General features: G+C 42.8%; 2 protein-coding genes across 2 annotated transcripts; one reads left to right on the top strand and one right to left on the bottom strand.

Moving 5' to 3' along the window:
- The first annotated feature begins 10,081 nt into the window (after nt 1-10,081).
- Nucleotides 10,082-13,150, top strand: LOC146979941 (uncharacterized). Its single transcript, XM_085789967.1, has 2 exons — nt 10,082-11,285; nt 12,703-13,150. Exons 1-2 carry the CDS (start codon nt 10,315-10,317, stop codon nt 12,938-12,940), a joined length of 1,209 nt encoding a protein of 402 aa, XP_085646093.1. The 5' UTR covers nt 10,082-10,314; the 3' UTR covers nt 12,941-13,150.
- Nucleotides 13,062-27,173, bottom strand: mapk9 (mitogen-activated protein kinase 9). The gene is made up of 12 exons (XM_085789966.1): nt 26,937-27,173; nt 21,938-22,084; nt 20,699-20,828; nt 20,327-20,385; nt 19,873-20,011; nt 19,317-19,482; nt 17,498-17,569; nt 16,398-16,580; nt 15,868-15,992; nt 15,709-15,772; nt 15,373-15,444; nt 13,062-15,197 (listed from the first exon to the last, which is right to left on the bottom strand). The coding sequence occupies exons 2-12, from the start codon at nt 22,051-22,053 to the stop codon at nt 15,061-15,063; spliced, it is 1,263 nt and encodes a 420-aa protein (XP_085646092.1). The 5' UTR covers nt 22,054-22,084; nt 26,937-27,173; the 3' UTR covers nt 13,062-15,060.
- Nucleotides 27,174-27,235: the final 62 nt, after the last annotated feature.

Here is a 27,235-nt window from a genome sequence, read left to right as displayed (position 1 = left end):
TGCTAATAAAATATTGCTACGCATTAATTTACATGAAAGTAAATGTTGTGTGTCTGAAAATGTTCGTGGGTACTGAAGAAGATGACAGTTTTTTCTACTCAGCTGACCTTTGACCCCTCATATTGGCTATTCCCATCATGCTATTGTTTACTCTCCCAGACCCAATCAGCCATCCCAGGACCGTCTCCCACGGCGACCAGTGCTCTGTGCAAACTGGACCTGTTTCAAGTGTGTGCTCAGACACGCCCACACACACTGGGCCAACATTGTGAGCCCAACTGAGAATCCAGGCATCCGCCACCAACAAGAAGGATGTTAATGGCTCCTTGTAAGAGTTTTTATAGATCAACATTTTTCATCGTAGTTGTTGTTTTCCTTTTGTTTTTAATTCATTTGTTTGTTCTTTACTTTTCCCTGTCTAGTTCTGCTTAGCTTATTTGTTCACATGGATGCATTTTCTAAAACATCTTTCTGTCCTTCATTCCTTTTGCATTTCGTCTCCGCACCAATCAAGTGCGACAGATCAGTATTAGCCCCTTTAATAACCCAACCTGCCTGTGAGGCGAGCACTGATACTCCTCACCTCTTATTTTCAATAGCGTTTTTCCTTCTCCTTCCTCCCTCGCTATCAAACCTCCTCTTGCTCTGTATCTGTCTCTCTCTCTGTCTGTGTTCTAGCACCTCCTGCTTCACCTCCCGCTGACAGACAGGCTATCACATATGCAGACGCTTCAAACATGCTCCTTTTCAAAGAGATCCTTGGAAGAGAGCGCCAGAGAAACCCTGAATAAGTCATCAAATCAGCGGCGTGTTTCTTTTTTACCTTCTATCTCCTGGCCTGTGAGCTTCTGTTGTCTTTCCACTCAGACAAATATTTTCATCCCTCTTATAGCTTTTCTCTTTCTCCTTGTCTGCCAGACCTGTCTCCCCTCAGCTCTCCCACATCTAACTTTTATTCTGTTTACTTTTTTTTGTCTCTCTCTGTTTATTGTCATTGTCTTACTCCCCACTCCATTTCCTCTGGCTATCCATCCAATATATCTGTAATAATTGCTTTTATTCCTTTTTTTTGTCTCATACATTTCCTCTTCTCACCTAGGGATCTCACAACAAGACTCTCTAATCACTTCACGGCTCAAAAGGGATTTCCAATGCAATTCTCTCTCCTTCCATTTCATTTTCAGCCTGAGCGGGGCGAGCACCTGTCTCACCTTACTCTGGGATGACAGCTGTTTGATGCAAAGTGCTGGTTGCATATTCATATTGTGCATACAGCCCCCTGGATCAGTAGCTCGGGGCTGCAGTCAAAAAAAGACAGGTTGGTTGTTGAAGGTGTTGCTCTTGAGTCCTACTCTCTCCTGTCCCATCTACTCTAAAAGAAGTTGTTCCCATAGTAACTCTGCCAGGACTGTTAATTGACTGCCAAAATGTGTGATGCGAAAAAAAAAATCCCACAAACAAATGTATATCATCGTCTAACTGGGTAGATAATCACATCGCACAGACGCCTCTGGAGATGAGAGTAAGAGCTATCCAATCAAAATGTTAATGATATGAACTATAATGAAACTGGAGAGCCTGCAGGACAGGGAAAGGCAGGCGTGAACGTGTCAGAAGTTAAAATATGCCGAGGGTTTTAATTGAGAACGTGCATAATAGAGAGATGGTTTAAAAAAAGAAATATAATCCAATTAAACATGGTAGCAACATAACCTACCCACACATGGATACCAATGACGCACATCTCCAATGTACAAATCTATCACTGTGGGATTGTTCAAGAGGCAGAGCAGCAGTGTGCATGCTTGTGACTGTGAGTGCCTCCTGTTGCTGGAAGACACCGTGTGCATGTTCTCAGATTATCCACCGTGATGACTGAAACCTTGAAACACACACTTATTTAAAATGGATGAGAGTGAAGCCGAGACGCTTCACGACATGAAGACGTATGACTCTGTTCAACATGGACCGGTTTAATAAATAAATAAAATAAAAAGTTGAGGTTTAACCCTGAGATCTGGATAATCCAAACCAGTGTGATGCACACATGCATCAGAGTATGATGAGAACGAAAATGATGTGAATCACCAACCAGTCGAACTCCACTGTGAGATTCTTGGAGGATGTGTCGGGCATTGCTCTCCACAGCCGTCATCAAACATCAAATGAGGGAAAATATTATAGGTGCAGTGCAGATCCCCCCGTTGAGATCCAGACACAGTCCCAATAGCACTGAAGCTGATCTGGCACTTCATGGTGGCCGAGCACCGTCATTAAGAGACTGCATGTTCTCATTCATGTCTTCAGCCACCTCATACTGACACATAAATACATCAGAATCTGAATCTGGTTTATGCTCAAATAGGTTTTTAACCAACTTGCTTTGGTGTTTTGGTGCGTGACAACAATGATAAAAGATGAATCAAGCAAGTAGTAAATTAAAATAGAACATCTTACCAATGAAGTTAAATATTTATAATAAATTAGTGAGAAAATATTGCATAGACTAGAACATGAAATATCATGTGACGAAATGACTGAGGATCACTTAGCAGATGTATTAAATGGGAATTCCCCTAATTATACACATGAAGTTCAGTTTACCCAAAGTGGGATGTTTTAGCCAGTCAATGAAAATGACTGTATCATTTGTATCAAGCCCCCCCCCCCTTTTTTTTTTGGGGGGGGGGGCTTGGGAATCCCCATAGTGGAAGGCAGAAGTGAAAGGCAGTTTATTTCTAATGAAAAGAGACATCTCTGCATTTTCAGCTATGAGCCTGTTTCTGTTTTTATCTACATTATGTGACACTAAACTGAACAGCCTTTCCCTTTCCACACTAGTGCATGGTGCTGGGAGGCTTTTGGGCCAGAGTGGGAAGCTGCACTTAGTTAACCCCCCCCCATACTGAAGTGGTGTGTTTTTTTTAAGAAGTTGGGGTCTACACTACACCACTGGTGCTCAGTGATACTGATGCTTGCACCTCTGGCTCCATGTTACCACTGTGAGCTCTTCCAAATCTTCCTGCTCGTCTGCCTCCTCCTCTCTAGTCTCCTTTTTCATCATCTCATTGGCCTCCGTAATGTTTGAGGTGATGTTTAAGAGAGAGAAATAATCTTTATTCCTAGAACAGTTTAAAAATTGGTTATAGGCTATAGAAGTAAAATATTAAAAATCTTTACCCTGCTCAAAATGATAACTACTTTAGTTTTCTTCAAACTCTCTCTCCGTCTCATAAACACATGCACACAATTGACCTAAGATAGAATTTAGATGTAGAACATGGTGTTCTCTGCCAGTGAGGCGTCTCTCCACGACTGTAGCTAAGGTGCCCTTCATTGTTTTGTGAAGCCATCTCCATGTGTGTTTCTTTGATCAAAAGTCCCTGAAGCGCAACAGGAATCATGTCTGATGCCAAAGATGAACTAAAAACCAAAGTCCCCCATATGGGAGACTTGAAGGCATGCAGAACAATCACAGAGCCACCACTGCACTATTATGAAAGAATATAGTCATATTATGTCACATTAAATAGCAAAAGCTGGCCTACAGCCTGTAAAAACCATGTTTTTATGACCCAAACACAGCCTGAACACTACTCAAATAAACTTCATGAAGCACCTCGTGTGGACCCAGTCGCCACATTTCTGGCTCGTTTACTACTGTAGGCTACATTATGCAAAACACATCAGCTACCACTCATATGAAAGAGCCATGAGCCCGCTACAAAGATCGGAATGATAGGTAGGCTACATAGTTAGCATGACTGCCACTACACAGAAGCCACACAGAAGCTACACGAACCACGGCAGAGAGAAGCCAACAACGAGCAAAGTCGAGCAAACAGACACTGCTTGGCCAAAACATGGTTGTAAATTTCCTCTTACCTTTGCTGTTTTGCCATGAAAAGTTTGTTTTATGGGTAAATCCCATAGGTAAATCCACAATATTTTCAGTTGAACTTTGATCGGTGTTACATCTAAATCGGTCCGGACCGGTCCGGACGGGCTGTAGCGCCGCACAGCCTGCACGTCACGCATTTCAGGATTCTGCTGATTCTGATTGGCTCATGAGAATAATTCTGATTCTGATTGGCTGCCAGTACTGTCAATCACATCAACGTGGTTCTAACGGTTCGAATGAGCTGTCAATCACTCATATCAACCAATCCGCTGCAGATATAGAGCCAGGCATAACTGCACCCAAAGAAGCATGCTCTCAGTGTAGATTTACGCAGAGGGACAGAGGGCCTAGAAAGTAGTTGCCAGTCCCGGTTGATTCTTTTTCAGTTCGTTTATGCAAATTGTGTGAAAATAAAGATTAAACAATGGTTTATAGTGGCAGGTGGTTCCGAGCTGTGCCAAAAATGGACATTTTTGGAAAGCTCGCCTGAATATTTTGTAGTAAAATCTCAATAATGTTGTACTGTTTCACTTTATCAGAATCCCCTGGACCTTCCGGTCTGTCCGCCGTCATATTGATATGAAAAGAAAAAAACAAAAACAAATTTGGGCCGTTATTTGATTTTGGTTTTTTCGTATTTTCGTGTTTTGATGCTGACAGCAAAAAACATTTTTCCGTTTTTGGTTTAAAATGAAAAAAGGAAAAGAGGGTTTTGACCGAGGGGGCAGTTGTCTGTTTGAGAAGTGAAGCTCACTTCTGCGTTCAAAAAACTGCAATCCCCTCGGCTTCCTCTGGGGGCTGGTACCGGAAGGGAGCATTCTCCATAGACCCCCATGTTAAAATAGCCGACTTTACAGCTTAAAAAAACATATTTACAGCCTGGTACATTTTATTTTTTTCGTCTAAACCGATAGTTTCTACCCCCGCACACACTCTGAGGGGGGTGATTTTTTTAAAAACTCTACCGTTTTACTGTTATTAGGTTAAAATTCTGGCCAATTAGGGCGCGAAAACGTTGAGTGACAGGCCCGGAGACCGCTGCTTCGAGGCCAGTGGGCGGGTTCTCGGCCGGCCAACGGCCGCACCGCTCCAAATATGACAAGTAGAATCCAACATGGCGCGGTTCAAACCCCCGTAGTAGCGGCACAAAACAGACTCCCCCAAACTGCTGGGTGACGTCACGGGTGCTACGTCCATTCTTTTTACAGTCTATGGTTTTGACAGAAAATCGGATTATACTTTTATACCCGGACCCATTCTGAAGGACACTCAATGTTAAATTTATTTAATTTTTGCTGTGTGTCATCTTCATTTACTCTTCACCAATACTGAAATTTACACATCTCAGCAATTTCTCTTTTTTTTCCCCATGACACTAAGACCTTGTGGTTGCAGAGATATAGCCTACTCATTTTATTTTGGATAGGGGAGAGTGGGGTAAGATGAGCCAGTGGGTAAGTTGACCCACCCCTTGTTTCTAGGAAACTATAGGAAAAAATTAGCATGTGACCAAATATTAGGGAGGCAGGCATCAGTCTGTGAAGGTTCAAACCACGTGAGTAAAGTGGTTTAACATTTATGACCAAAAAATCCTTTTTCACTCTCAAGAGTGAATTTTGTCGATCATAAGTTTCATGAGAATTGTGTTTAGACCAAAAGAGATGATTGCAAATTTGTTTTATACATGGGTTGTGGTATCTATGAGCTACAACATGAGGTAGTAAACCTAGCATGAAACTGCACCATTTTAGCTGTGAGAGCAATAAACCCAAGCTGAGGTAGCTGTGGGGTAAGTTGATCCATTTGGCCAGGGGTAAGTTGAGCCACCTATCCTATACACTTAATGAATGTATTTTGGCTGTATATGTCCAAATGATTAAATCAAGATTCTGTATGTTTGTGATTACAGTAAGTATATGTTCCTATAAACAGGAAAAGTTGTTTATAGTGTGCCAAACTTTACTTTCAAAGAAAAATATCTGGGATTCTTCCCAAGATGCCACGTATGCAAAACTCCCCAAATCTCAGTGAGTTGGTGGCTCAGCAGGAAGTCCCTGCAGTTTGTGTTCACCTGTAACCTGGACAGATGAAATATTAAGTAAAGGGGGAGGTAGGAGATGGATGGAAGGGAAGAATGGGGGGTTGATCAATTTACCCCACTCCTATGGTCAACTTACCCCATTCATGGGGTAAGTTGAGTCACAAGACCACTTTTTTTGAACATGCTATATTTTAAAAACAGTTATATTTACACTCATTCTGTTAATTTGTAGGGATGCAAAACATCCTGAAATATATGCAGATGTGTTAGTTAGCAATAAAACTATAATTGTCTTGATGTAGTGATCCTGAATACAAAAAGTGGCTCAACTTACCCCACTCTCCCCTATGCAATTTTCAAGAAAAGGCCTACAAAATAGGCTTGGTTTTTAACATGTTAAAAGATAAGTGACTGTGTACACGTTGTTCCAGTCCTGGTTGAGTCTTCAAACTGGATGTTTGAGCTGCACCTGAACGTCCTCTATAGGCGGGAGTAGGCCTAAGTGAAATGTGTGAATGAAGCATGGCAGGATGGGGAGTCCAGCCTCACTCATGGCCTTAATCATGAACAGAACATTTCAGAAAGCCCTGCATTTGAAACACGCCATCAAACAGACCTGCTGTGACATGACTTGTGCAAACCCAAAATCTGATGATAGGCCACTGGGCTGACCCTGCTGTTCCGATTAGCGGTGGCGAAGCTGAGGGCTGAAATGTCCTGCAACAGGCTGGTGATGAGCTTTTTCACAAAGTCATGCAGCTTTGCTAGTAGGCTACAATTTCTGTGACACGGTATTTTCTACTACTACTGATAGTGGTGGTTGATTACTGCGCAGTAACTGGTTGACGCGGTTTCCTGCTGTTAGCATTAGCAAACTCCTTGAGCTCTCTGCTGTGTTGGTTCTTTAGATGTTTTAGGCTACCAAATTGCAGGAACCTGTTGTCCATGCTCTTGACAATTTAGTAGGGCCTAGCTTACAGTTTTCTCAGCTTTTGTCATCATTACATCATCCCACAATATCTTCACCACATTGCCATAAAGTGGCCTTGGTGTTGCATTGGAGTTTTATGATTATGATTGCATATCAGAGCACTCCTGGTGCGTCCCTACAGAGTATGAATTAATTCTGTGTAAAAAGGTGTTGAAACTAGAGAACTTCCGCAATAATGTGTTTTTGATTTAATAGACTAAATTAACAAACTTAAATTTGAACATTTTAATATCTACTGTTTTATGACAATTGGGCACCTCACTGATTAAGATCATGATCATGATAGAGCTCCTGGACAACTCCTAAATAGAAAACCTGAGATGAGTTTTATTTTGTCACCTAAATATACTGAATTTAGTCTCTCAGAATAGTTAAGTAAACAAAAAACATTTTTTTTCTCAACCTAAAAAAAATAGTAGATAGTCCCCACAGTACAACCACTACCACACTCCTTGCGGTGTTGGAGTTTTGTTATGTCTGTGAGCGCTACTGAAGAGCCTGCCGAAAAGGAAACCATGGTTGTTTTAATAAAACATGAGTAAACAGCAAAGAAACGGCATATAATCTTCTCAGGTAGCACTGCAGCTTTAAAGCACGCGCACTGGGAGAGGTTGGGGATCAGAGGAAAGAGAGGCAGGGATGTTAATCTCTCAAAAACACACCTGCATGCAGGAATACACCTTTGCATTACAGACAAACATTGCCTGCTTTTTTCCTTATCTTCCCTCTCTCCTTGACAGTCCAAGTTGCTGCCTATCTGCTCCACTCCTCGTCACTCCCCCACACGACAGTCACAGCAACACCCCCACAGATTTTCCTGAGTTTTCTTTACCCACTGATGAATTTATATTATGGATTATGTATTTGTATACATACACACAGACTGTAACCACTCGGCAGTAGGACCGGCTCTGTGTTACCCTGGGAAGCTTCGCCTCTTACAGCAGACCACGTCTCTCGTTAACAGGGACCCTCCTCAATTAGTCTCCATCGAGACACTTGCTAAAATAGTCACAGAGCCCTCCCCCCTCCCCACCTTCATCTATCCACCTTTATTATTTAGAACCATGGGGATCTGTGTTGCCATGGATTCTGTTGTCATGGCTACAAACAACTACGCACATGAACAGGAAGTGGAGAAGGACAGAGGAGGAGGGAGGAGGGCTGGGGTGATACCTCGCACATGAACATGTTGCAAATCCGTTCTTGGAGGAAGCTTAACCTCCTGCACGGTGGAGATCCAGCTACGATAAGTCTCAGAGTGTCAGGGTGACGGGGTGACGGGGTGAAGGGGTCCACCATTTAGTTCAATGACAGATGAAGGTCGGGGCAAAACCCTCAGAGGGGACATGAGATACTGCAGTGGATTTGTGGCATTCCAGATGTGTTGTTTTCGTCCCTGCGTCTCTGTCGTCCCATGGGGGGAATTCAGGGAATTTTCTGGTTTAACCTTGACTGGATAACAACAGGACTTTCCCCTGTACTTCAACAGCATCTTTCTTCTGTATGAGTTCAGAGCAGCACAAGAAGAACTGAAATGCAGAAAACACTGTGCATCTACAACCAGATCAAACACTGTGATTCCTTCTCTGCCTAAAAAGCCTTTAAGGACATGGGGTGATTTACATAGGGCAGATAGGAGTGGAGTTTTATCAGTGTTGATGGACAGCTGACTGTTTAATGCGCTCACCCAGAAATGAAGTTTGCAGCATGTCCTTGGTTTTGTAAGGCGCTGCAGTGACACTCCAAGGCTCACATGGGATTCTTTGTTCTCAGTGATGTAAAACAGGTCAAAAAGGCTCAAAAAAAAAATATATATATATACTGCATAAGAACCCACATAATGGCACATGTGGTTAAACAAAACAAATGTGTCACTTCCTGTGGTGCAACAGTTTGACTGAAGGTGATTTAAGGACAAGGTGCAGAAAATGCAATAGATGCCCCGATCAAGAGTTAGTGCCTTTGATAGTAGTTCCTTCATGGCACCGCCCTAATGAGGGAGCTCTTCAATGAGCTGTTGGATCAATAGTGGATCGACCATCCTCATCTGAGCTTTGAAGCTCTGAATCATCTCAAATATGGGACAAAAAAAGGAAAAAGAAAAAAGATCTTTAGGAAAGATAATAAGTCATGACACATCCAATTGAAAGTAAGACAAGTAACTCACAGGGTGACTTTTTACTCAATTAAAATCATTACTTTAAACAATAAAAATATGATTGAGCACTGAATGTGAATGTATTCATCTGAATATTAAAGCTATGAAGCATCATCCATGCAACAATTTCAAGGTACACCACCCATTTCAAGAGGAGGCTTTTCATAATGTTGTATGTAGCACCACCTTGTGGTTTGACTAGGAAAGTTATACTATACAACTCGCACTGTATGAGTGTTTAGCCAGTTCTTTCTTTCCTCTTGTTTGTCTCCCTCTCTGCCCGTCATCCCATCCTGTCTTTCTCCTGCAGCAATGAAAAATAAACATGAGGCCCTCTCCTATATAGTACAGGCTAAACCTGCACCCTCTTTGATTTGTCTTCTTTCATAGCAGCATATTACTGAGCACTTTTCAAAGGTGAGAAAAATACAAAGTGGAGCGGATTCCACTGAATGAAGCCAGTTTTAAGTGCAAGCACTGTGCTGTTAACACATCCTATGGTGTTGATGTAGATAGAGTGCATTAAAAGGGAGAAGGAAAATCAATAACCCCACTGAAGTAACAGGGCTACGTGAGAAGTACGCAAGACCAACAGTAGTGATCCTAATAAGCTCTATGTTATTTCTTTAAATGTTTCACATTCGTATTAGATCATGTGTGGCTGAATTCACTGTACAAATCTTGTGTACAGATTATGGGATTCATTGTGAGTGTTTCACACTTTGTGCTCATAGCCCCCGTCTATTTCTGTGGTTGCAGTTATGTGTGACTGTCTTTAGGAATGTGCCTGACTATATTACACCCTGCTCCCTCCCTCAGAAGCTGTGCTAAAGTAACAGCTGATGTCATGTCAGTCCTGCTTAAAGACATACACACTCTCACACACACACACACACACACACACACACACACACACACACACACACACACACACACACACACACACACACACACACACACACACACACAGTCCTTGTTGGCTACGCCCACACTACAACCTGTCTACCATTAGACAGTAGCGTCAAGGGTGCAGTAGAGAGCCAGTCAAAGGGGGGGGAGGGCTCCTACACCTTCCTCTCCCCACGACACATCAGCACTTGGCTCAAGGAGGCTCCATACCAAATCCACAATCCCAGCCTCGAATCTCAGTCACAGCAGACCGAGGGGTGGGCAGTTACTGTATCTAAGGCTCTCAGCACACCCATGTGCTTGGCTGAATCATGGAGCTGCACTGTCTTCCTTCTGAGACCCCCAGCTCCTGCTCCACGGACCCCCCGTACGACAACTGCCCACCTTTTGCCCAGCGAGGGAGGGCCAGGGAAAAGGAAATGGAGAGTGAGGTTGTGTGCCCGGCAGTAACCAGACTCCCAGGCCCCTGCAGCCCTCAGCCCGGTCTGGCCCCAGCTGTGGCTGAGGTTCCCACACTAGTCGGTGGGGGAAGAGGGCCTGGCGCCTGGCCAGATCACAGCTACTGCAGCTGGGGAGGAGGCCTGGGGAGACAGGGCTGGGAGGCAGAGCTGGGTCCAAGAGGAGGAGAGAGAGGAGGAGAGCAGGGAGGTAGCAGGGGAGTTGAGGACAGAGCTCATCTGAACCAGAGCCCAAATCCATCACAGAGTGAGCAGCACAGGAGCGCTCTGTCTCTGTATGACAACATCCCTGAGGTCGCCACCCCCGACAGCCTCCAGGAGGTCTTTCAAATAGAAACAGGTTTCCAGGAGCAGCTGCAGGAAGAGATGTATCAGGCATGGGCCCCACAACAGGTCCAGGGACTGATGGAGGGTGATGGAGTGAGTGAAGAGAGGAGCCCGTGGTCCTCCTGTGAGATCATCCTCGCCGAAAGCCGTTTCAGTAACCAGGACCAGAATTCAGACCAAGACAAGAAGCATGAACAGGAACCAGAGCTGGACTCAGGGTCCTGTGGATTTACGCAGGGGGACCGGGTGCTACATCCCCAATTCCCTATGTCACCTCACAACCTCACAGAAAGTTCCCCTCAGCTGTGCCCAACTGAATCTCTGACCCTGTGGCCGCCCGCTGAAGCCCAGCACCCAGAGCAGCCGTCCTGGTCCCCCAGGGTGCCCCCTCCCGTGCCCCTGGCCGACCCCTCTGCCAGCGCCCTGCGCAGCCTCCTCACCGGCCTCCAGCAACAGATAATGCGTCAAAGGGAGGAGTATGAAGAGCGGATAATCAGGTAATGTTCATTTCAGTTTGTTTTTGCATTTGCAATTCAAAGTACACAATGCACATAATCACTTTACTTGTATTAGACACACCGTGTAGAAGACAAATGAAATGTGCTAAATTTATTGTGCTTTAGCTTCTGGCTTTAGTATTACATTTTCAGTTCACTCACTTGACTACGAGAAATTTACAGCCTATGGTGTGTTTCCAGTGTAGGGTAACACAATGTTCCCAGGCCCAGAAAGTGTGTGTCCGCTCAGCGCTGCTCTGGCCCTCAGCTTCACCCTATATCCTGTTTAGTTCAGAGAGCAACAGCTGATTACAGTTTCCCATGACCTCCCATGACAGAGGTAGTTATTAGTTCAGACTACTCCATTGAGGCACATTTTTTTGTGTATCTGTTTTTAATTTATCTATGAGAATGTTGGTTTTCTTTTATCTATATTCTCTCATATACTGTACATTGCTGTGGAAATTTTGAAAAAATCTTATTCTCTGTCACTACTTTTCAGATTAACAGAGGCACCTCTTTATTTAGATACCTTTTTTTCTTCTTGATATTACATCTCATTATGACGGTTTACACCTGATGCTTCTTTGTCATGTAATATTCAAGTTTTTCTGATTCTTGACATGTGCATTATGTGATGATGATGTGACTTTGTGTTTATTATTATATGAATTATAGGTACCGTGCAGGTTGTGCAGCTTGGCTGCTCTTGGATATAATTTTCCAATATTTTCTTAGAATTTTTCCTTTTTTTCACCAGTTCTGTGTCATCACCTGACCTGTCACGTGATTTGTCAAACTGATTTAAGCAGCTGCACCATTTAGCAGTTTCATATCTGATGAAGGGCCTGGGCCCAAAATGTAACATGTGGTGACACTCACATTAAAACATTCGGGAGCTGAATCTAGTGTGTGGACTCTATTTCTCTATTTTTTCGAATTGATCCACACATTAAATTAAAATAATCACACACGTTGTAAATTTCCCCATCGTGGGATGAATAAAGGATCATCTTATCTTATTGGGGATAGGGGTTGTTGTTATAAGTTGGAGAACAGCCAGTCTGTGTGGCTGACCTATAGAAACAGCTCAAGGCATTGGAAAGTGAGCTAATTTAAGGGGCCATGCTGCTGACCTAGACACAACACATACCTCATTTATTACTGATATAGATAGAGCAAGTCTCTGTGCAAGGTCAGGCATTGGTAGTGGTTGGCAAGAACAAGAGGGACATTACAATCCTTTCTTCATAGTTAGATAGATTTAACTCCTGAATTTCACCCAAACCTCAAAGTCACCTGTTTTAACAATAACTTAAAAGACTAAATTCAAAATCAGTGATTGAACAAAAAAACAACTAACCTCTCCTCTACCTCGTCTTTCTGCCTTTCTTCATTGCATCCAATAAACATCAAGCCTGGAGCAGAGAAATGAAGAGCTTCAGGTGGAGGTGGTGCGGTTGAAAACAAACCTCGCACAGCAGCGACACTGGTACCAAGCGATCCAGTCTAAGATCGTGGAGTCTGAAAGGGCCCGGGCTGCTGCGGAGCTACGCAACGCAACACTGCAGAGAGAGATGGATCAGTACTTTGACACCTTTGGAGAACTCAACAATGAGGTCAAGAAGACGGAGCATATTGTGAAGAGCTTTTGAAGATGAGCATGTTTGGTGTGTAAAGACATGAATGTGTGGTAATGAAGGAATTGCACAGCGCCTTGTGAAGTAGTTTGTCTCTCTTCAGGAGGGATTTAAGTGATGTACAGCTATAAACGAATCACTGATGTCCACTTTATTAGTTGCGTAAGGGCAAAATATGCTGGCCAAGTGATAATATTGTGGTCATTGCAATCACACAGGACATCTCTGAAAATAAAAGGAAAAACAAACTGAACAAATGTGAGATGTACAGTGTATACAACAGAGCTTTTTTTTTTTTTTTTTAAACATGGTAAACACACGAGATGCTCTGAACACTAATGCTCAGTCTTTATCTGATAAGATGGGAGTGAATTGGCCACTCCTCAGGTCATTTAAGGCATGACTGAAAGAATAAGGTCATGTCATAAAAGGAAAATATAGTGTACAACATGGTGCGAAAGTCCTCAGTGACTCCATAGTGTCGTATTTCTGCATGTCCATCACACTGTGCAATCAGTTCAGCGAAAAGCAGCTCCACAGTCCATTTCCAAGGTTCATCTTTTAGTTTCAATCTTAACGGTTGCAGTTGTCCAGATTTGTATTCGGGACTCCACAGTTACATCCTCATTTTAAACCACATGTCTGTTTGCTCTTTGTTGCTGGGCCAACTTCCTCCACAGATGTCGCCTTTACGGACGGGGTGACTGCTGTCTTTAAGGACAATTCAAAGGAGATAACAAAGGACAGTGACGTACAGTACATTTTGGTAACACATACACACATATAGGCTTACATGGCAAAAAGAAAAAAAAAGACATCTCTCAAATAGGCTTTCAGAACCTAGAACATCAAGGTCCTGTTAAGTAAAAGAACTGACCTGAATGGATTTCTCTTTTTAACAAGTACTACAGTATCTTTTAGGCATCTTCCTTCATGCAAGTAAACACCATCCTTTGTGTTTTACTGCCTTTGCATGAGTTCTGCATGATGTATGATTCATGATCAATTTTGTTACTGTCCCAGTATTAATGGAATGATTTAGAAAAGGAGCAGCCCATGCATCTATCAGTCAATTAAATGTTTTGACAAGAGGCTTGTTTTACAGGGGCCTCGATGTGATTGTGTGCAACATTTTGCAAGAACACAAAAATAAATACTACGTGTAACTTTTTTCCCCCCAACTCTCCCAAATTTATGGGACTATGATGTTCTTTTGATATACACATTGATAGTACCTTTCTTGAATGGGGATGATTGCAATATATAGTTCTACAGATATGTTGAGCTTCTTAACAAAACAAGCACACCGTATCTACTGTATTTGTAATGAGAGGGGTCCGCAGCCACTATGAATGTCAGATCTTGACATCTTTACATACAGTACATTATATCAGGAAATAAAACTAACACTGCAACCACAAGTTCCCCTAGCTGACAGGAGTAAAAGCTCAAAATCCACATCACTCGAGCCAATGAATAAAAAAAAATCACTCTGCAGAAAGCACCACTGTGGAGATCTGCAATAGCTAAAGCTAAAGGATCGACCAAACTGTGGATTAGTGTTTGATCATCAGATGAAAATCGGACGGTTGCTGTGCTGGACTTACGGGAAGCTTTTGTTCTTATTGGCGTAACATGCATGAGAGCAGCAGGCTCTGTGTTCAGTGCGTGTCTGCTTTACTTTGATGACAATAACCTCTGGTCTCAACTTAATATTTGCTAAAAAAATAAAACTATTAAAAATACAGGCATACAAAAAAAAAAAACATTAAACCTCCACCCTCTCCTGGTGACCTGAAAATCAATATGGATGCATACAATTTTACACTTGATCAAGTTAAACAATATCCACAAAAAAGGGGAGAAACCTTTGACCCAAGAAATAGCAGAGATAGCTTTGACCTCTAGGCAGCAGTTCAAAACCAAGTTTGAAGATGAAGAGGATCAACAAGATCCACCAGATCATACAGGGAAAGAAAATAGAAAAATAGACCTATTCATTGAGGTTAATTTGGGATAAGGCAAGAAAAAAAAACAGGAGGGGAGGGAGTAAAGAGAGGACAGGGAGGTGGTGATTGACTGATATTTGGACATTGTAAATGGGAAGTGGGGTCAGACGTGGCCGTGGGTTGTGTTCACTGACTCTCGTCCAGCTGTCCCGTCAATGTGTCGATGCTGCTGCTGTCTGTGTCCGAGGCCAAGGTGTGCTCCGTGGACATGGACGAGATGTCGTTGGCTGAGGAGGACTGGGAAGCTGAACCTGACACCACATCTGATACATGACACACACAATGAAGAGATACAGAGTTAAGGAAGTTGTATAAATGAGATTGATACAGTGGTTTTCCTACACAGATGTGACCACAATTACTGTAGCTACAGTCACTTCTTACAGCAGTTTGGTACCAACATAGCTGATAATTAATGAAGATGGTGCATGTACGTACCCGAGCAATCTTCTTTCATTAGACCATTCTTGTTCCTCTCTTCCCAGTCAATCACCTCTTCATAAATTAGTTCTGTGCAGAAATAAAAAATGGCCATATACATTATTTAATGTGGTGGACACTGGGTCGAAGAATGATTTAAGGTGTTTTAGCAGTATTTTGTAAAAAATGTTGCTTTGGGGTTTACTTCCAGTGCATTGGACAGTTCATTGTGTGAATATCTTAGATATTGAAGAACCACAATTCCAAATCAAGTTTCCTGTAAATTCATGAAAGTGCAAAAAAGGAGTGAGGCTGCACTACTGCAGTGTTTCCCTAGAGGGCAGCGCAGCATACCTTTCCACTGCTCAATGGTGTGCTCCCTCTCTTCCAGTTGCTTATCTGAAATCTGGGGAGGAGGCTGTGAAACAAAGAGGAACACATGAATCACAGCAAGGTCACACACAACCACTGAGTTAAACCACTAAACTGTCTCGAGTGGAACAATCGCCTCACCGCGTCGGCTTCTGCAGGGTCGTACCACACGTGAATGTAGGGGTGGTTGAGGGCCTCTTCTACGGAGATGCGGCTCTCAGGATCAATGACCAGCATTTTGGACAGCAAGTCCCGTGCCTGACCCGCTGTTATGGCAACAGAGGAAGGGCAATGTTACTATGGGAACAGGCCTACGACATGACTTCATTTACGCAGTCTTCATGAGAACTGATTACTTCCCTTCAAGGTATTGGGTAACATCTCTGAGAATGTCAAGATTTGTTCTCTTGTTTTGGTAATGTGATTTCTAGCTTTTAATACCACAGATGAGGGCAGATCTGCATACTCAGAACTAGTTGTGTAAGAGATTCAGTTTTCAGCTTCTATCCCTGTCATTTTTGTCAGGAACCATCTTGTTTCGTCAATACACTGAAGACAAATGGATACATACATCTATACATACATTCACAGCAGTATCCTTGGTAAGGCCTTCAAAAACCAAGTTGAAGCTAACTTAAACTACTATATATTCAATTATCAAAAATTCTTACTCTTCAGTCTGTCGTGCTCCGAGTCAGAAGGAAATGCCCAGTCGGGGAAAAGCTCAGCAAAGCTGACGCCAGGATACTGTGGCTTGTTCATGACATAGTTCCTCACAGTCTCCATCAGTCGGTTCATAAACTCCAGACTGGGCGTGCCCAGAACCTCAATGACCTTATTCCACTGGTCGATGTCTGGACAGCGTGGTTGTTATGGAAAAACTCTTCTGCATTGTGGGTATATCCGTATTTAAGCAAATGCAAAGAACATGTGAAAATGCAAAACACTCAAATGAGAATGTATATAAAGCGGCAGAGACAAGTATTTGGAATGATCTGGTTTTCTGCATTAATTTTAAAATGAAAAAATTATGAAAAATGGTAAAATTAAGTATTGTGTGTGTCTACAAATCACATTTTCTGCAAGTAGGAACAAATTTGTTTGGTACAGATCTTGGCAAAAAGTAGACCACCATAATTTTTTATATCTGCAATATCCGTCAAAACAATCACATTGTTTTTTCTTTTGAAAATTGTTTAGCCCTAATAAAATGTGATCTCATCCATGAGTATGTCAATGAAGAAAATAGCAAAAAATACTTCTAAGCACATTCAAGAAGCCCACTTACTTACAAATGTGGGAAAAGACCATTACTGGAAAATCAATCTATTCCAGAATCACACTGCGGCCTGTCTCCATTTCCTGCTACTCAGGTGTGAATGGACGGTGTCAATGAAAGGAGCCAGTGAGTGAAGAGGTGACTAAACCCATTAGAAACACAGGAATGGCCAATATAAATGCAAATGATCTGAATCGCTTCAATTCCATTTGCTCTATCAATTACGGGGGATTACAGAAATCTGGACAACATCCCCACAGATTGATAATCATTGAAGCGGGCCGGAAACATATTGGGTTTACTGCTTGAAATCATGAGTTGCCCCGTTTGACAGAAAATGCTCAGAGTTGCATAACTAGACAAACAAGTGTGCTGGAAAAACCATAATACAAACAAATTGTCTAGATGAATGAGATATTTTACGCCAGGTGGTTGAGCCGTGATGAAGGGTGAACGAAGAGGGACAAAGATGGTGAGAGCGGTGAAGGATACGGTCGGTGCCTTGGAAGATGACGCTGCCCTTTACCATCTCTCCCATGATGCAACCCACTGACCAGATGTCCACTGGGAACAGAGAGAACACGAGCAAACACACACACACACACACACACACACACACACAAAACACACACAGACAAAAAGGTATTAAATCAAAATGACCACTTAACATTAACCACATAATATAATCATGCATGCTAAATATAAAGTAAAATGAAATGTGGACGCTGCACAGATGACTAACATGCTCCATGGTCTAAATTCAAATGATGAACATTGAAATGCAGAATACCAGCTCTTGATATTTTGCTCTATCCTCTGGCTGTGCCATGGCCGAACGCTTTCATCACATTCATCTTCAGGCTGGCTTCCCTCTCTCTCTTTCTCTCTCTCTGGCTTGGGAAACTGACTTAGCCTTGCAGGCCTTTCTCCTCGCCTCTGCTTATCAGTTTACACAGCTGTTGCTCCCTCGCTCACTTTCCCTGTGAGTTGGTGCGCTGAGCAGAGTAGGATATTGTTAGTCTCTCCCTCTCTGAGTTGACTGTTTGCTTAAGAGCGTTTATATGTGGCAAACAGCCATTAAACTCCTCTCTTTCCTATCACTGAAGCTGAAAGCTCTCTGTGCCGCTGATCACTACAATGGAGTCAGGTCAAGTCACACGATGCATAAATCATAACTTGAAACTTTGAATGGGTTACGCTAATCATTCTAGCTATGCTCTTAAATTGGAAAAAGACTTTCCTGTTAGATTACGGCAAAGAAACAGCTTGATTAGACCTTCCTGTTTCTAATCTACCTCCATGTGATGTTTCAGGATACATGGATCGACTTGTAGCTACACTAGTTTAGAACAACAGGCAAACCTGACACAAATCTAACACCATGACAATGATTACAGTGGATTTACTGTTGACTCGCATGGCTCTCTTGGCTGCAATGTAACTGTGTAAAAATATTAGTCAAACTACGGCTTCTGAAATATCTTCTCGCACTGCATTATGTTATAATGAACTAAAACCATTCCTGATTTGAGAAACACAAACAACTACATCCCCAGAGTGACTTCTGTCTCCGCTTGGAGAAAATATAACTGGTAAACTTGAGGAGACAAACAAAGAAGGATACAGTCTTTTCCAGGAAAGAGGATTTTGTGAGAGATCATTTCAGCCATTATGCAGCCAACCGACCACAGGTCCACTGCAGCACAGTAGTAGCATAATGAACACATTCACTGTCACCATCAATGACCAGCAGAACCAAATTTGATAAACTCGAGCACGACAGTATCGAAGACTTCGGACGGTTTCTGACAAGTGCACAATAAACTCATTCTTGTTAGTAGCCTGCACCATCTGTTCAGCTGAGATATGCCTCTTTGCTTACTTAAACGTTGCTGTGTATCGTAAACAATCGCATCTATTGGGCAGACCATGTAATCATTATTCTGTTCCTAAATTACCTCACGCTTTCCTCTGCATCGTGCTGTTTAAAACATATGTTTTGTATACTGGCTGATATGAGATTAAAGATTCAAATGAATGCATGGGGAACCAATACTGATGGCTTGTTCCACAGTGAATTAGGATATTTGCAGTGAATCGTTGGAAAGAGAAAATAAAACATAATCATCAAGCTGGTTTTCGCGAAGATGGACAACTAGAAAAAGCTCTAGGGAAGTAGCATGTATAACTTCATTTCCTTTCTGTAAACACATGAAAGTATTACACATCATATTAATCAAATGTTAACAATGTTTTCATTGATGCTAAACTTATCTGTTCAACTACTGTAATAAGACTGCAGTAGACTCACCATTCTCCTTATACTTCATGCCCAGAATGACCTCTGGGGCGCGGTAGTATCTGGTCACCACGTAGGGGGTCATCATGAAGTTAGTGCAGGCCGTCCGTGCCAGGCCAAAGTCCAAGATCTTCAGGGTGCAATCTGACTTGACCACAATGTTACTGGGCTTTAGGTCCTGAGGGGAGAGAACACCTCTAAAGCTACAAAAACATCGCAACACACAGACAACCTGAGGTATTTATCTCTAGACGGTCGGTCGGTGGTGAAGATTAGAAATAACAAAAATGTTTCCATCCAAAAGGGTTAAATATCCCCACACACCGTATGCCCAAGGTACAAAATGCAATTTTAGAATCAAACAATCTACAAATTAATTCATTGTTGCTTGTAGTTGCATGCAATTGACTACATCCACCAGTCTATTGACAACCTCAAATGTCCCATTAGAGAGGAAAGTGAAATGTCACTTCATCAGACTAATATTATATTTCTGCAGTGTTTGAAAACAAGTATTATCTATCGTATCATCTCCTCTCCCTCCAGCACAATCATTCCTTCTCCTCACCCTGTGGATGATGCCAGCAGAGTGTAAGTGTCTGATGCCACACAGGATCTGGTAGAGCAGATAGGACATCCTCTCGTGATCCAGGTCCATGTGGATCACCTGGCACAGGCTGGCGTCCATCAGCTCCATCACCAGATACCTGAGAAGTGCAGAGAGGAATAAAGAACTGTCAGGTATGTATGAAAAATGTGACAGAGTGGTGGTGGATTAACAGACAAAATGAGTAGAACTGCATAAAGGCAGAGTGACAAAGGCAAAATAAGTCATTAAAGAAGGGAAAGTATTTAAAATGACAAAGCAGCCGTGAAGGCTGACAAGTAAATAGAGGGATGCCACATTAACTGAAGGGAGCACAAAGAGAAAAGAGGCGCTTCGGCAAAAATCTCTGCATACTACTGTAAAAGAAACTAAAGAGTAGATTGTTGCAGCCAAAAAACACTCTTCTGCCACTCACAGATCCTGGAATTCCTCCAGGGACTTCTGAGGCGTGAACACATTGATCAGACGGATGATCTGCAAGCAGAAAGACAGGCTATTAGTCCACTCTGTTACTCTCCTATCTACATCCAATTCACTGCGGAGACGCCGAAGAGCTAGCCAACTGAGGGCAGAGCACCACGAGGGTCTGTCTAGATTCTCTCACTTACTTTATCAGCACTGATAAAGTAATATACCAGATAATAATTAATTGTTTGTACCATCCTGTGTATATCTATGTAAGAAAGGCATCCGTCAGTGACTTAGTATGACTCTTTTATATCAAACATAAAGCATGCATTCCAGAGGGTAGAAAAAACAGTCTTGTGATTAAATCATTAAGTCTTACATTTTTGTGGTTGACACATTTGAGCAGCACCAGCTCCCTGTAGGCACGCTTAGCATGGGTCTGGTTCTGGAAGGGTCGACACAGCTTTTTCACAGCCACAGGTATACCGAGGACCGAATCTAGAGCAGAGCTGGTCACACATCACACAGAGAAGGAGCAGGAGAGGAGGAAAATAAATGCATGTAACAGAACAAGACCTGTGTTTTCCATGAAAACGACTGCAGTCTAATGCTCTGCAAGCGACATGAGAATGTTGAACGGATCAACGACCAAAAAAAAAGTAGGTATTATTAAGCCTCTTAATTAGTACAAGCAAATTTTATTGCAATGTAATTATTAGAGCGTGTAGCCAAAACTGCACAGCTTAAGTTTGAGTAGTAGTAGGGCCATCAAACAGGTCAGTTGGCCACCAAAAACATCATTAAAGCCACAACATCCAGAGCAAATTTCATGATCTCATCTCTTGATATTTTTTGCAGTATATTTTGACCTGAGGATGAAAGATTCCCCACGCCAGTGCAAACAATCTTCTATAGGACTGTAAAATTACGGATACTAAATGTATCAGTCTGAATTACAGGAAAAGATGTACAAAATATATATACATATGTATTGTCTAAATTTCCATACTGATGTAGCAATAAGTTCTGAGTTTACGGTGTGACTATTTAACGTAAACATCAGAACAAGCACAAGTTCATGAAGAATAAACTGCATACAATATCTTAAGTGTAGCAGGACTTTTACCCTTGAAGATGTTCACAGGTTAAACCAAAAAATGCTTGATGTTTGGGGACTAATTGCCATCAAGCTATGTTGCTGTGGATTACTGTGATGGACAGAAACTTGATGAGGCAAGATTGCCATAATAGTTCCTTTCAACGCAGACATTTTAATTTGTGAAGGAAAAGCGCAATTGTGATTTATTACATTAGTGATGGTTCTTTTCAAGTGTCCCTGTAAAGCAGTGTGAGAGACAGCCGGCATGCACAATAGGAGCTAAATTAATTCAGCTATCAATAATTGTATTATTTACACCTGCGCTTCTCCTTCTGCGATAAGTGAAAGCGTCGGCCGTGAAATAGGCCTGTTTAAACGCATGGCTAGGAGGGCAAAAGTTCATTTTACTCATGCAGTGACTGATAAATTTGTGTAACCGGGAGAACTCGGGGTATCAACATCACCCCAGGCTGGCGACACAATGAGCAAAATGCTAATAAAAACACAGCAGCCACTCACCAGACGATGCCTTGAGCGCCAGAGCCGATTGCACGGAGTTGCTGGTAGCGCTTGAGAACAGTGAAGGTGGAGTCTCCCACCTGGACGCTGTAGAACTGACTCTCTGCCTCACTCATCCTGCTGAACAGTCAGGACCACCGGCACTGTCTGCAGGGGGTCAACAACACACACACACACAGGGGGAAAGAAAAAAGAAAACACAGATAAACCAAACAAAAACACCCAGGAATTTCATCAAAATCTCCACATTAAGAGGCAGAGTGGTAGATGAGTAACAACATGTTAATAAGCCCACATCAGTGTGCACAATTATTATATTGTTATGAAACTGGAACCTTTTTTTTTAGCTCACTGAATCACTAAAATGATCCTCGGTGAATGGCGGGGCCTAATATGGTTCCATCTGTCGGTCCCTGGCATCTCTCCCCTCATTTTCAGTCCAGTCTACAGCCAACCGATCTATCAGCACGTTCTGCCCAGTTTATTCATCTGACAAAGGTAACAGTGGGCTGGAGCTCCAGTCAAGGCTGCAAATGCTTTGGTGAGTGTGTAGTGGAGAACAGAGGCAGCTGACAGCTTGGAGGTCCTAAGGCTCTCACTGCCATCCCCAAACTCATGCTGACACATTCATGCTCAGTACACACACACACACACACACACACACACACACACACACACACACACACACACACACACACACACACACACACACACACACACACACACACACACACACACACACACACACACACACACACACACACACACACACACACACACACACACACACACACACACACACACACACACACACACAGCATTAGGCTAGAGCATGCTCATTATTCCTTCATCTGCATCCAGCATCACTACAAGTGTACACACTGCCATCAGCATGTTAGCTAAAATATGTTAATAGAAATATTATGTGAACAGTGTTTATATTTTAAAATATAGCAGTGTTAGCATCGATTCCTCAGGCAGGAAGTGGGGGAGGAGGATTATTATTTGCCAGGGTTGTGTATGCGTGTGTGAGGGGGCGAGGACACACATTTGTGTAGCTACGCAACGGCGAGCAGTCATGGCTGTTTGTCATTCCTTCAGAAACCAGCCACGGGTCAAACGGAGTCTGATATTTTAGCCTTTTCTGTTCGACAGGAAGCAAGGACACAAACTCTCACAGGTTGTCATGGTCGGAGAGACGCCATACTGAAGGGAGAGAAGCAGCGGGGGTGAAGTTATGATCGATCAGAGCTAGAAAAGTCTCAGTCTCAGCTTTGTCACCATGACAGCGTTGAAAAGAAACGCACTGTGGGAGCAGCAAGCAGCTGTCATATGACAGAACTGACTTATGTCAGCCTCACGTCTGAAATAGTAGAGTGACAGAAAATTAACTGTTATTGACAATCAATTAGACGTTTATTACACATTTGAGCACACTGAACTGCTGCTTATTATAATTGTTGAAAAAAATGTTTTCCTTAGTCGTACAGCATTGTAATTATAATATACATAATATAATAATAATAATAATGATAATAATAATATATAATATATAATATATATATAATATATGTTTTTTGTTGGTGTTTTTGACAATTGTATCTGTAACGAAAACACTGAAGTTGTGGCACCAATAAACTTATTTATTTTTTTATTGTTTATTATCTAGCCTTAAATGTATAAGCAAATAAGGGAAAACGTATTAAAATTATTTTTGTCTTGAAATCAATGTATATATAATTATATAAGGACATGGCAAAGATAGTACTAATGAACTGGGATTCAATAAATGCTTGTTCATCAGGTAGTGAAATCTGTCACTAATACACTGCTTAAAAGCTGAACCCCACGCAGTCCCCCCACGTCTCCTTTTAAAACAAACAGGCCAGCATGACGCCACCAAGATACAAACCCATCACTCATTCATTTTCATTAGAACTGCAATGACGTCACTGTGTTTATGTGTATATCCTCATTCAATTTTAGTTTTTGATCCCATAGGGTCTCTGCTTGTCGTCTTATTTATTTCCTCCTTTTTTAATCTTATCTTGCTTGAACATACCATATTTTCTCTTTTCTATGTTGCTTTATAATTGTACAAACACTGAAAAACAGATGCCTTCAGACGTAGGCGGCATGGATCTGCAAATTCATCGTTATTCAGATGAAAAATGAATCCTTCTCATCACTATCCACTTCATTCCTATGCATCCCTGCCTTTTCTCCTTCTCACATGGACATCCAGCTGGCTCCCTCTCACTACACCCAAGGGGAGTGCTGCAAAGACCTTTACTTTCTCCGTGCTCCTCTCACTCTTTCCATTTTCCTTGGCTTTGTCTTCCTGTTTTATGCTCCTGACGTCCCCTCACTCCTGTGCCCTTTTCTGGTTTTCTCCCATCTTCCCGGTGGCCTCTGTAAAGATATACTGACTAAAGGATTGACCAGTACTGACAGTTATGTTTTTGATGAATATTATGATTATGACATGCAGGCAGAGCTTTCCCGACTTGATTACAATACATGTCTAAAATGCAGGTGCAGAGGAAACATGCTGGCTGTGGTAAATTAGAGGTTCTTTGGCAAGCAGCATGGATTCTAGGCCACATATTTTACACAGCACATCAACACCTTGTGCAACAAATATCCAGCAGCCCCTCTGAGAAAAGTAAAGGCTCTGCTATTTATATATGTATATATACATTTTTTTTTAACCTAACAGTTGTTGCACTGATCCACAACAGACACATCATGCTAATTAACGATGAGGGGTTCATCTATCACAGCCAAAACCTATTCAGGCAACAATAGGCACCGCATGTATACAATCTTTCCCTTGCTGTCAAGCTAGGGGTGACTATAGGCTAAACACTTGACTCAGCACAAATGTACCAACACTGACAGGGAGCATCTGAAGTGAAGAGAAAATCACATACACTCAGAAATCAGACAAGACGCCTGTTAGTTCTGGTCAGCAGGCCAGGCACTGAGGAAAACCTCAACCCAAATGTCACAACGGTCAAACAATTAATCATATAATAATGATGTTGGTCAAGATTTTTGCTAAGCCTGATCAATGACCAGTGAGCCGTCAGTTTGAAAGGTACAACAGCCTCATGATCACACACGTTACGTCAGAGAACGCAGTGATAATCTCTGATTCCCAGACATCATTATGGCTGCATACAAGAGCACTTTGACTGCAAGAACAACCTGGCAGTGTAATGTAACAGTGTTTTCTACGTAGAGCTGGTTGCTTTCTCTGCAGAAACATTATTGATCTGGTTTAATTTATATTTAACTACACAGACAGAATGCAACTTTAATGCAATTACAAATTTTAACTGGACAGTCCACAATAAAGTACTACACATAATTATCATTATACTTTTTTACCCAATGCAAACTCTCCATACACATAGACCTGGAGAACATGTGGTGGAGAGAGTGCTTGGTCAACAGCATTTCAAAACACGTGGACAGCCAGTGCACTACCAACCACTATGATCAGCTAAAGTAGTCCCACTATCAGCCAAAACAATTGCAGTGTCATATCTGCCCCAGTTGTGCAGCCATGAATGTCTTTGATGGCATTTCTTCAATGTAAAAAAAGTCCTCTTGGTTTTCAGTGAGGTGTAGGGGGCTACGTTTAGTATTATACATGTGCATCATGATCCATCATTCAAATAGCAATAGATATACACACACAGGCTTAGAGCTAAACAGAGAACAGACCAGTTAATAATGAGGCTGTGCTTTATCTATTGTAGTGCTGATTCTGTTTCACAAAAGAAACATGAATGAAAAGATGGGAGGCAGGTACTCTGCCTCTATCCTTATCTCTGGATTCATCATTTTTGTTAAAATATGAATTTGTATGAAAGAAATAACCTTCACACAACACCCTCAACCACAAGCACATCATCACGGTGACAGTCCGGTTCAGTCCAGTCCAGCCCTTGGGTCTGACATGGCTGAGGCTCTCAGCTGGGAGCTGGATGGGAGTCAGTGAGCTGGCTATGATATCAGATTAGCATGGCCTGAAGACTCAGCATCCCATCCTGATGTAGCAGAGTTACAAGACACACAGCAGGGGCGGGTAAAACTACATGCATGCTGCTTCTAGACTAAGAGATGAGTGTGTGTTGAAGCTCTCACACAGGACAGGGGGATGTTAAAGATGTGTTAATGGAAAAAGACTCCAGCAGCACTGTAAACACTCCTGGTAGCCTTTCATGTGTGTAGGCTGCTATGTGCATAACCCCAACTGTGCTGCAGGCTGCCAGTCTGTTTATGCTTTGCCATGCTTCAGACTTAAGCCATGACCATGACACATTAATGCCGCGCACACATGGCGTCTGAGTTGACAAGCTGAAACTTGCCCACGTCACACCTCTCCACCTAAACTGGATAGAGGTGAAATAAAGCACCGGCTCTCAGACAGACACCTCCACCTGGGTAAGTCGGTAACTGGGGATGAAAACCACATCACGGCCGGCCTAGAAAAATGCCATTCATTTGGCTAAATGTACATCAGCTATCTGCTCTGTGTGAATGGTGAGGAAACTGACAATCCAATGATGCAACATGGGTGTAAAACAGACACGATCTTTCATTTTCCACACGCCGCATGTCTACTATAACAGACACACACACACACACACACTCGAGACTCAGAGGTATGAAGTCACCCGTGTATGACACACCGCGGCCGCAGCACCGCTGGCGCGCGCACACACACGCGCACACGGTGGCTTGGCACAGTCAGAAACCATCGGTTCACGCAGCTGAAAGTCACACCAGCGTACACGTCGGTTAAATCCACCTCGCAACACGGAGGTAACAAAGTTGTCGCGGCCTAGCCTCCCCGTCTTTTTTCTCTAGAGTCGGCAGCAATGCGGTAGTCAGGCCGGGGCTGAACTGGGAGCTCGGACGGAGCAACGGAGGAGGAGGAGGAGGAGGAGGAGGCAGCAACAGCAGCGGCGGCGGCGGCGACACTTACCTTCTCCCTTCGCTGTCCCCAGGTCACTCCCATGCATCTAAAACACAGATAAATCCCTTTCTCCGTGTTCCAGGCACAAGCGAGACTCGGAAAAGTTGCGGAGAGCGGCCCGCCGGGCTGTCACGACGGAGAGAGCTGCCTCCTCCGGTTCCTGGTGCTGCTAACTCCAGCGGCAGCGCGGAGCGACGGGTGCGGAGGAAGGCGACGCCACAACAAGCAGACGGCGAGCATGCGGGTGACGTCATCACGCACGCTCTACGTATGAGCAAACTTTTTTTTTCCTCCACGAAAACTTTGGA

This window comes from Trachurus japonicus, chromosome 10, assembly GCF_045865225.1.
Source record: "Trachurus japonicus isolate A0001 chromosome 10, Traja_1.0".
NCBI lineage: Eukaryota > Metazoa > Chordata > Actinopteri > Carangiformes > Carangidae > Trachurus > Trachurus japonicus.
This window is presented reverse-complemented; position numbering and strand designations above follow the sequence as displayed.

Bases quoted from the DNA above. Each gene is read 5' to 3' on its own strand.
- LOC146979941 (XM_085789967.1), top strand. From the start codon at position 10,315: ATGGAGCTGCACTGTCTTCCTTCTGAGACCCCCAGCTCCTGCTCCACG. The intron at 11,286-12,702 runs GTAATGTTCATT...ATAAACATCAAG, and splicing joins TATGAAGAGCGGATAATCAG to CCTGGAGCAGAGAAATGAAG.
- mapk9 (XM_085789966.1), bottom strand. From the start codon at position 22,053: ATGAGTGAGGCAGAGAGTCAGTTCTACAGCGTCCAGGTGGGAGACTCC. The intron at 17,570-19,316 runs GTGAGTCTACTG...CTCTGTTCCCAG, and splicing joins CATGAAGTATAAGGAGAATG to TGGACATCTGGTCAGTGGGT. The intron at 15,445-15,708 runs GTATGCTGCGCT...ATTTCTGCACAG, and splicing joins CACCATTGAGCAGTGGAAAG to AACTAATTTATGAAGAGGTG.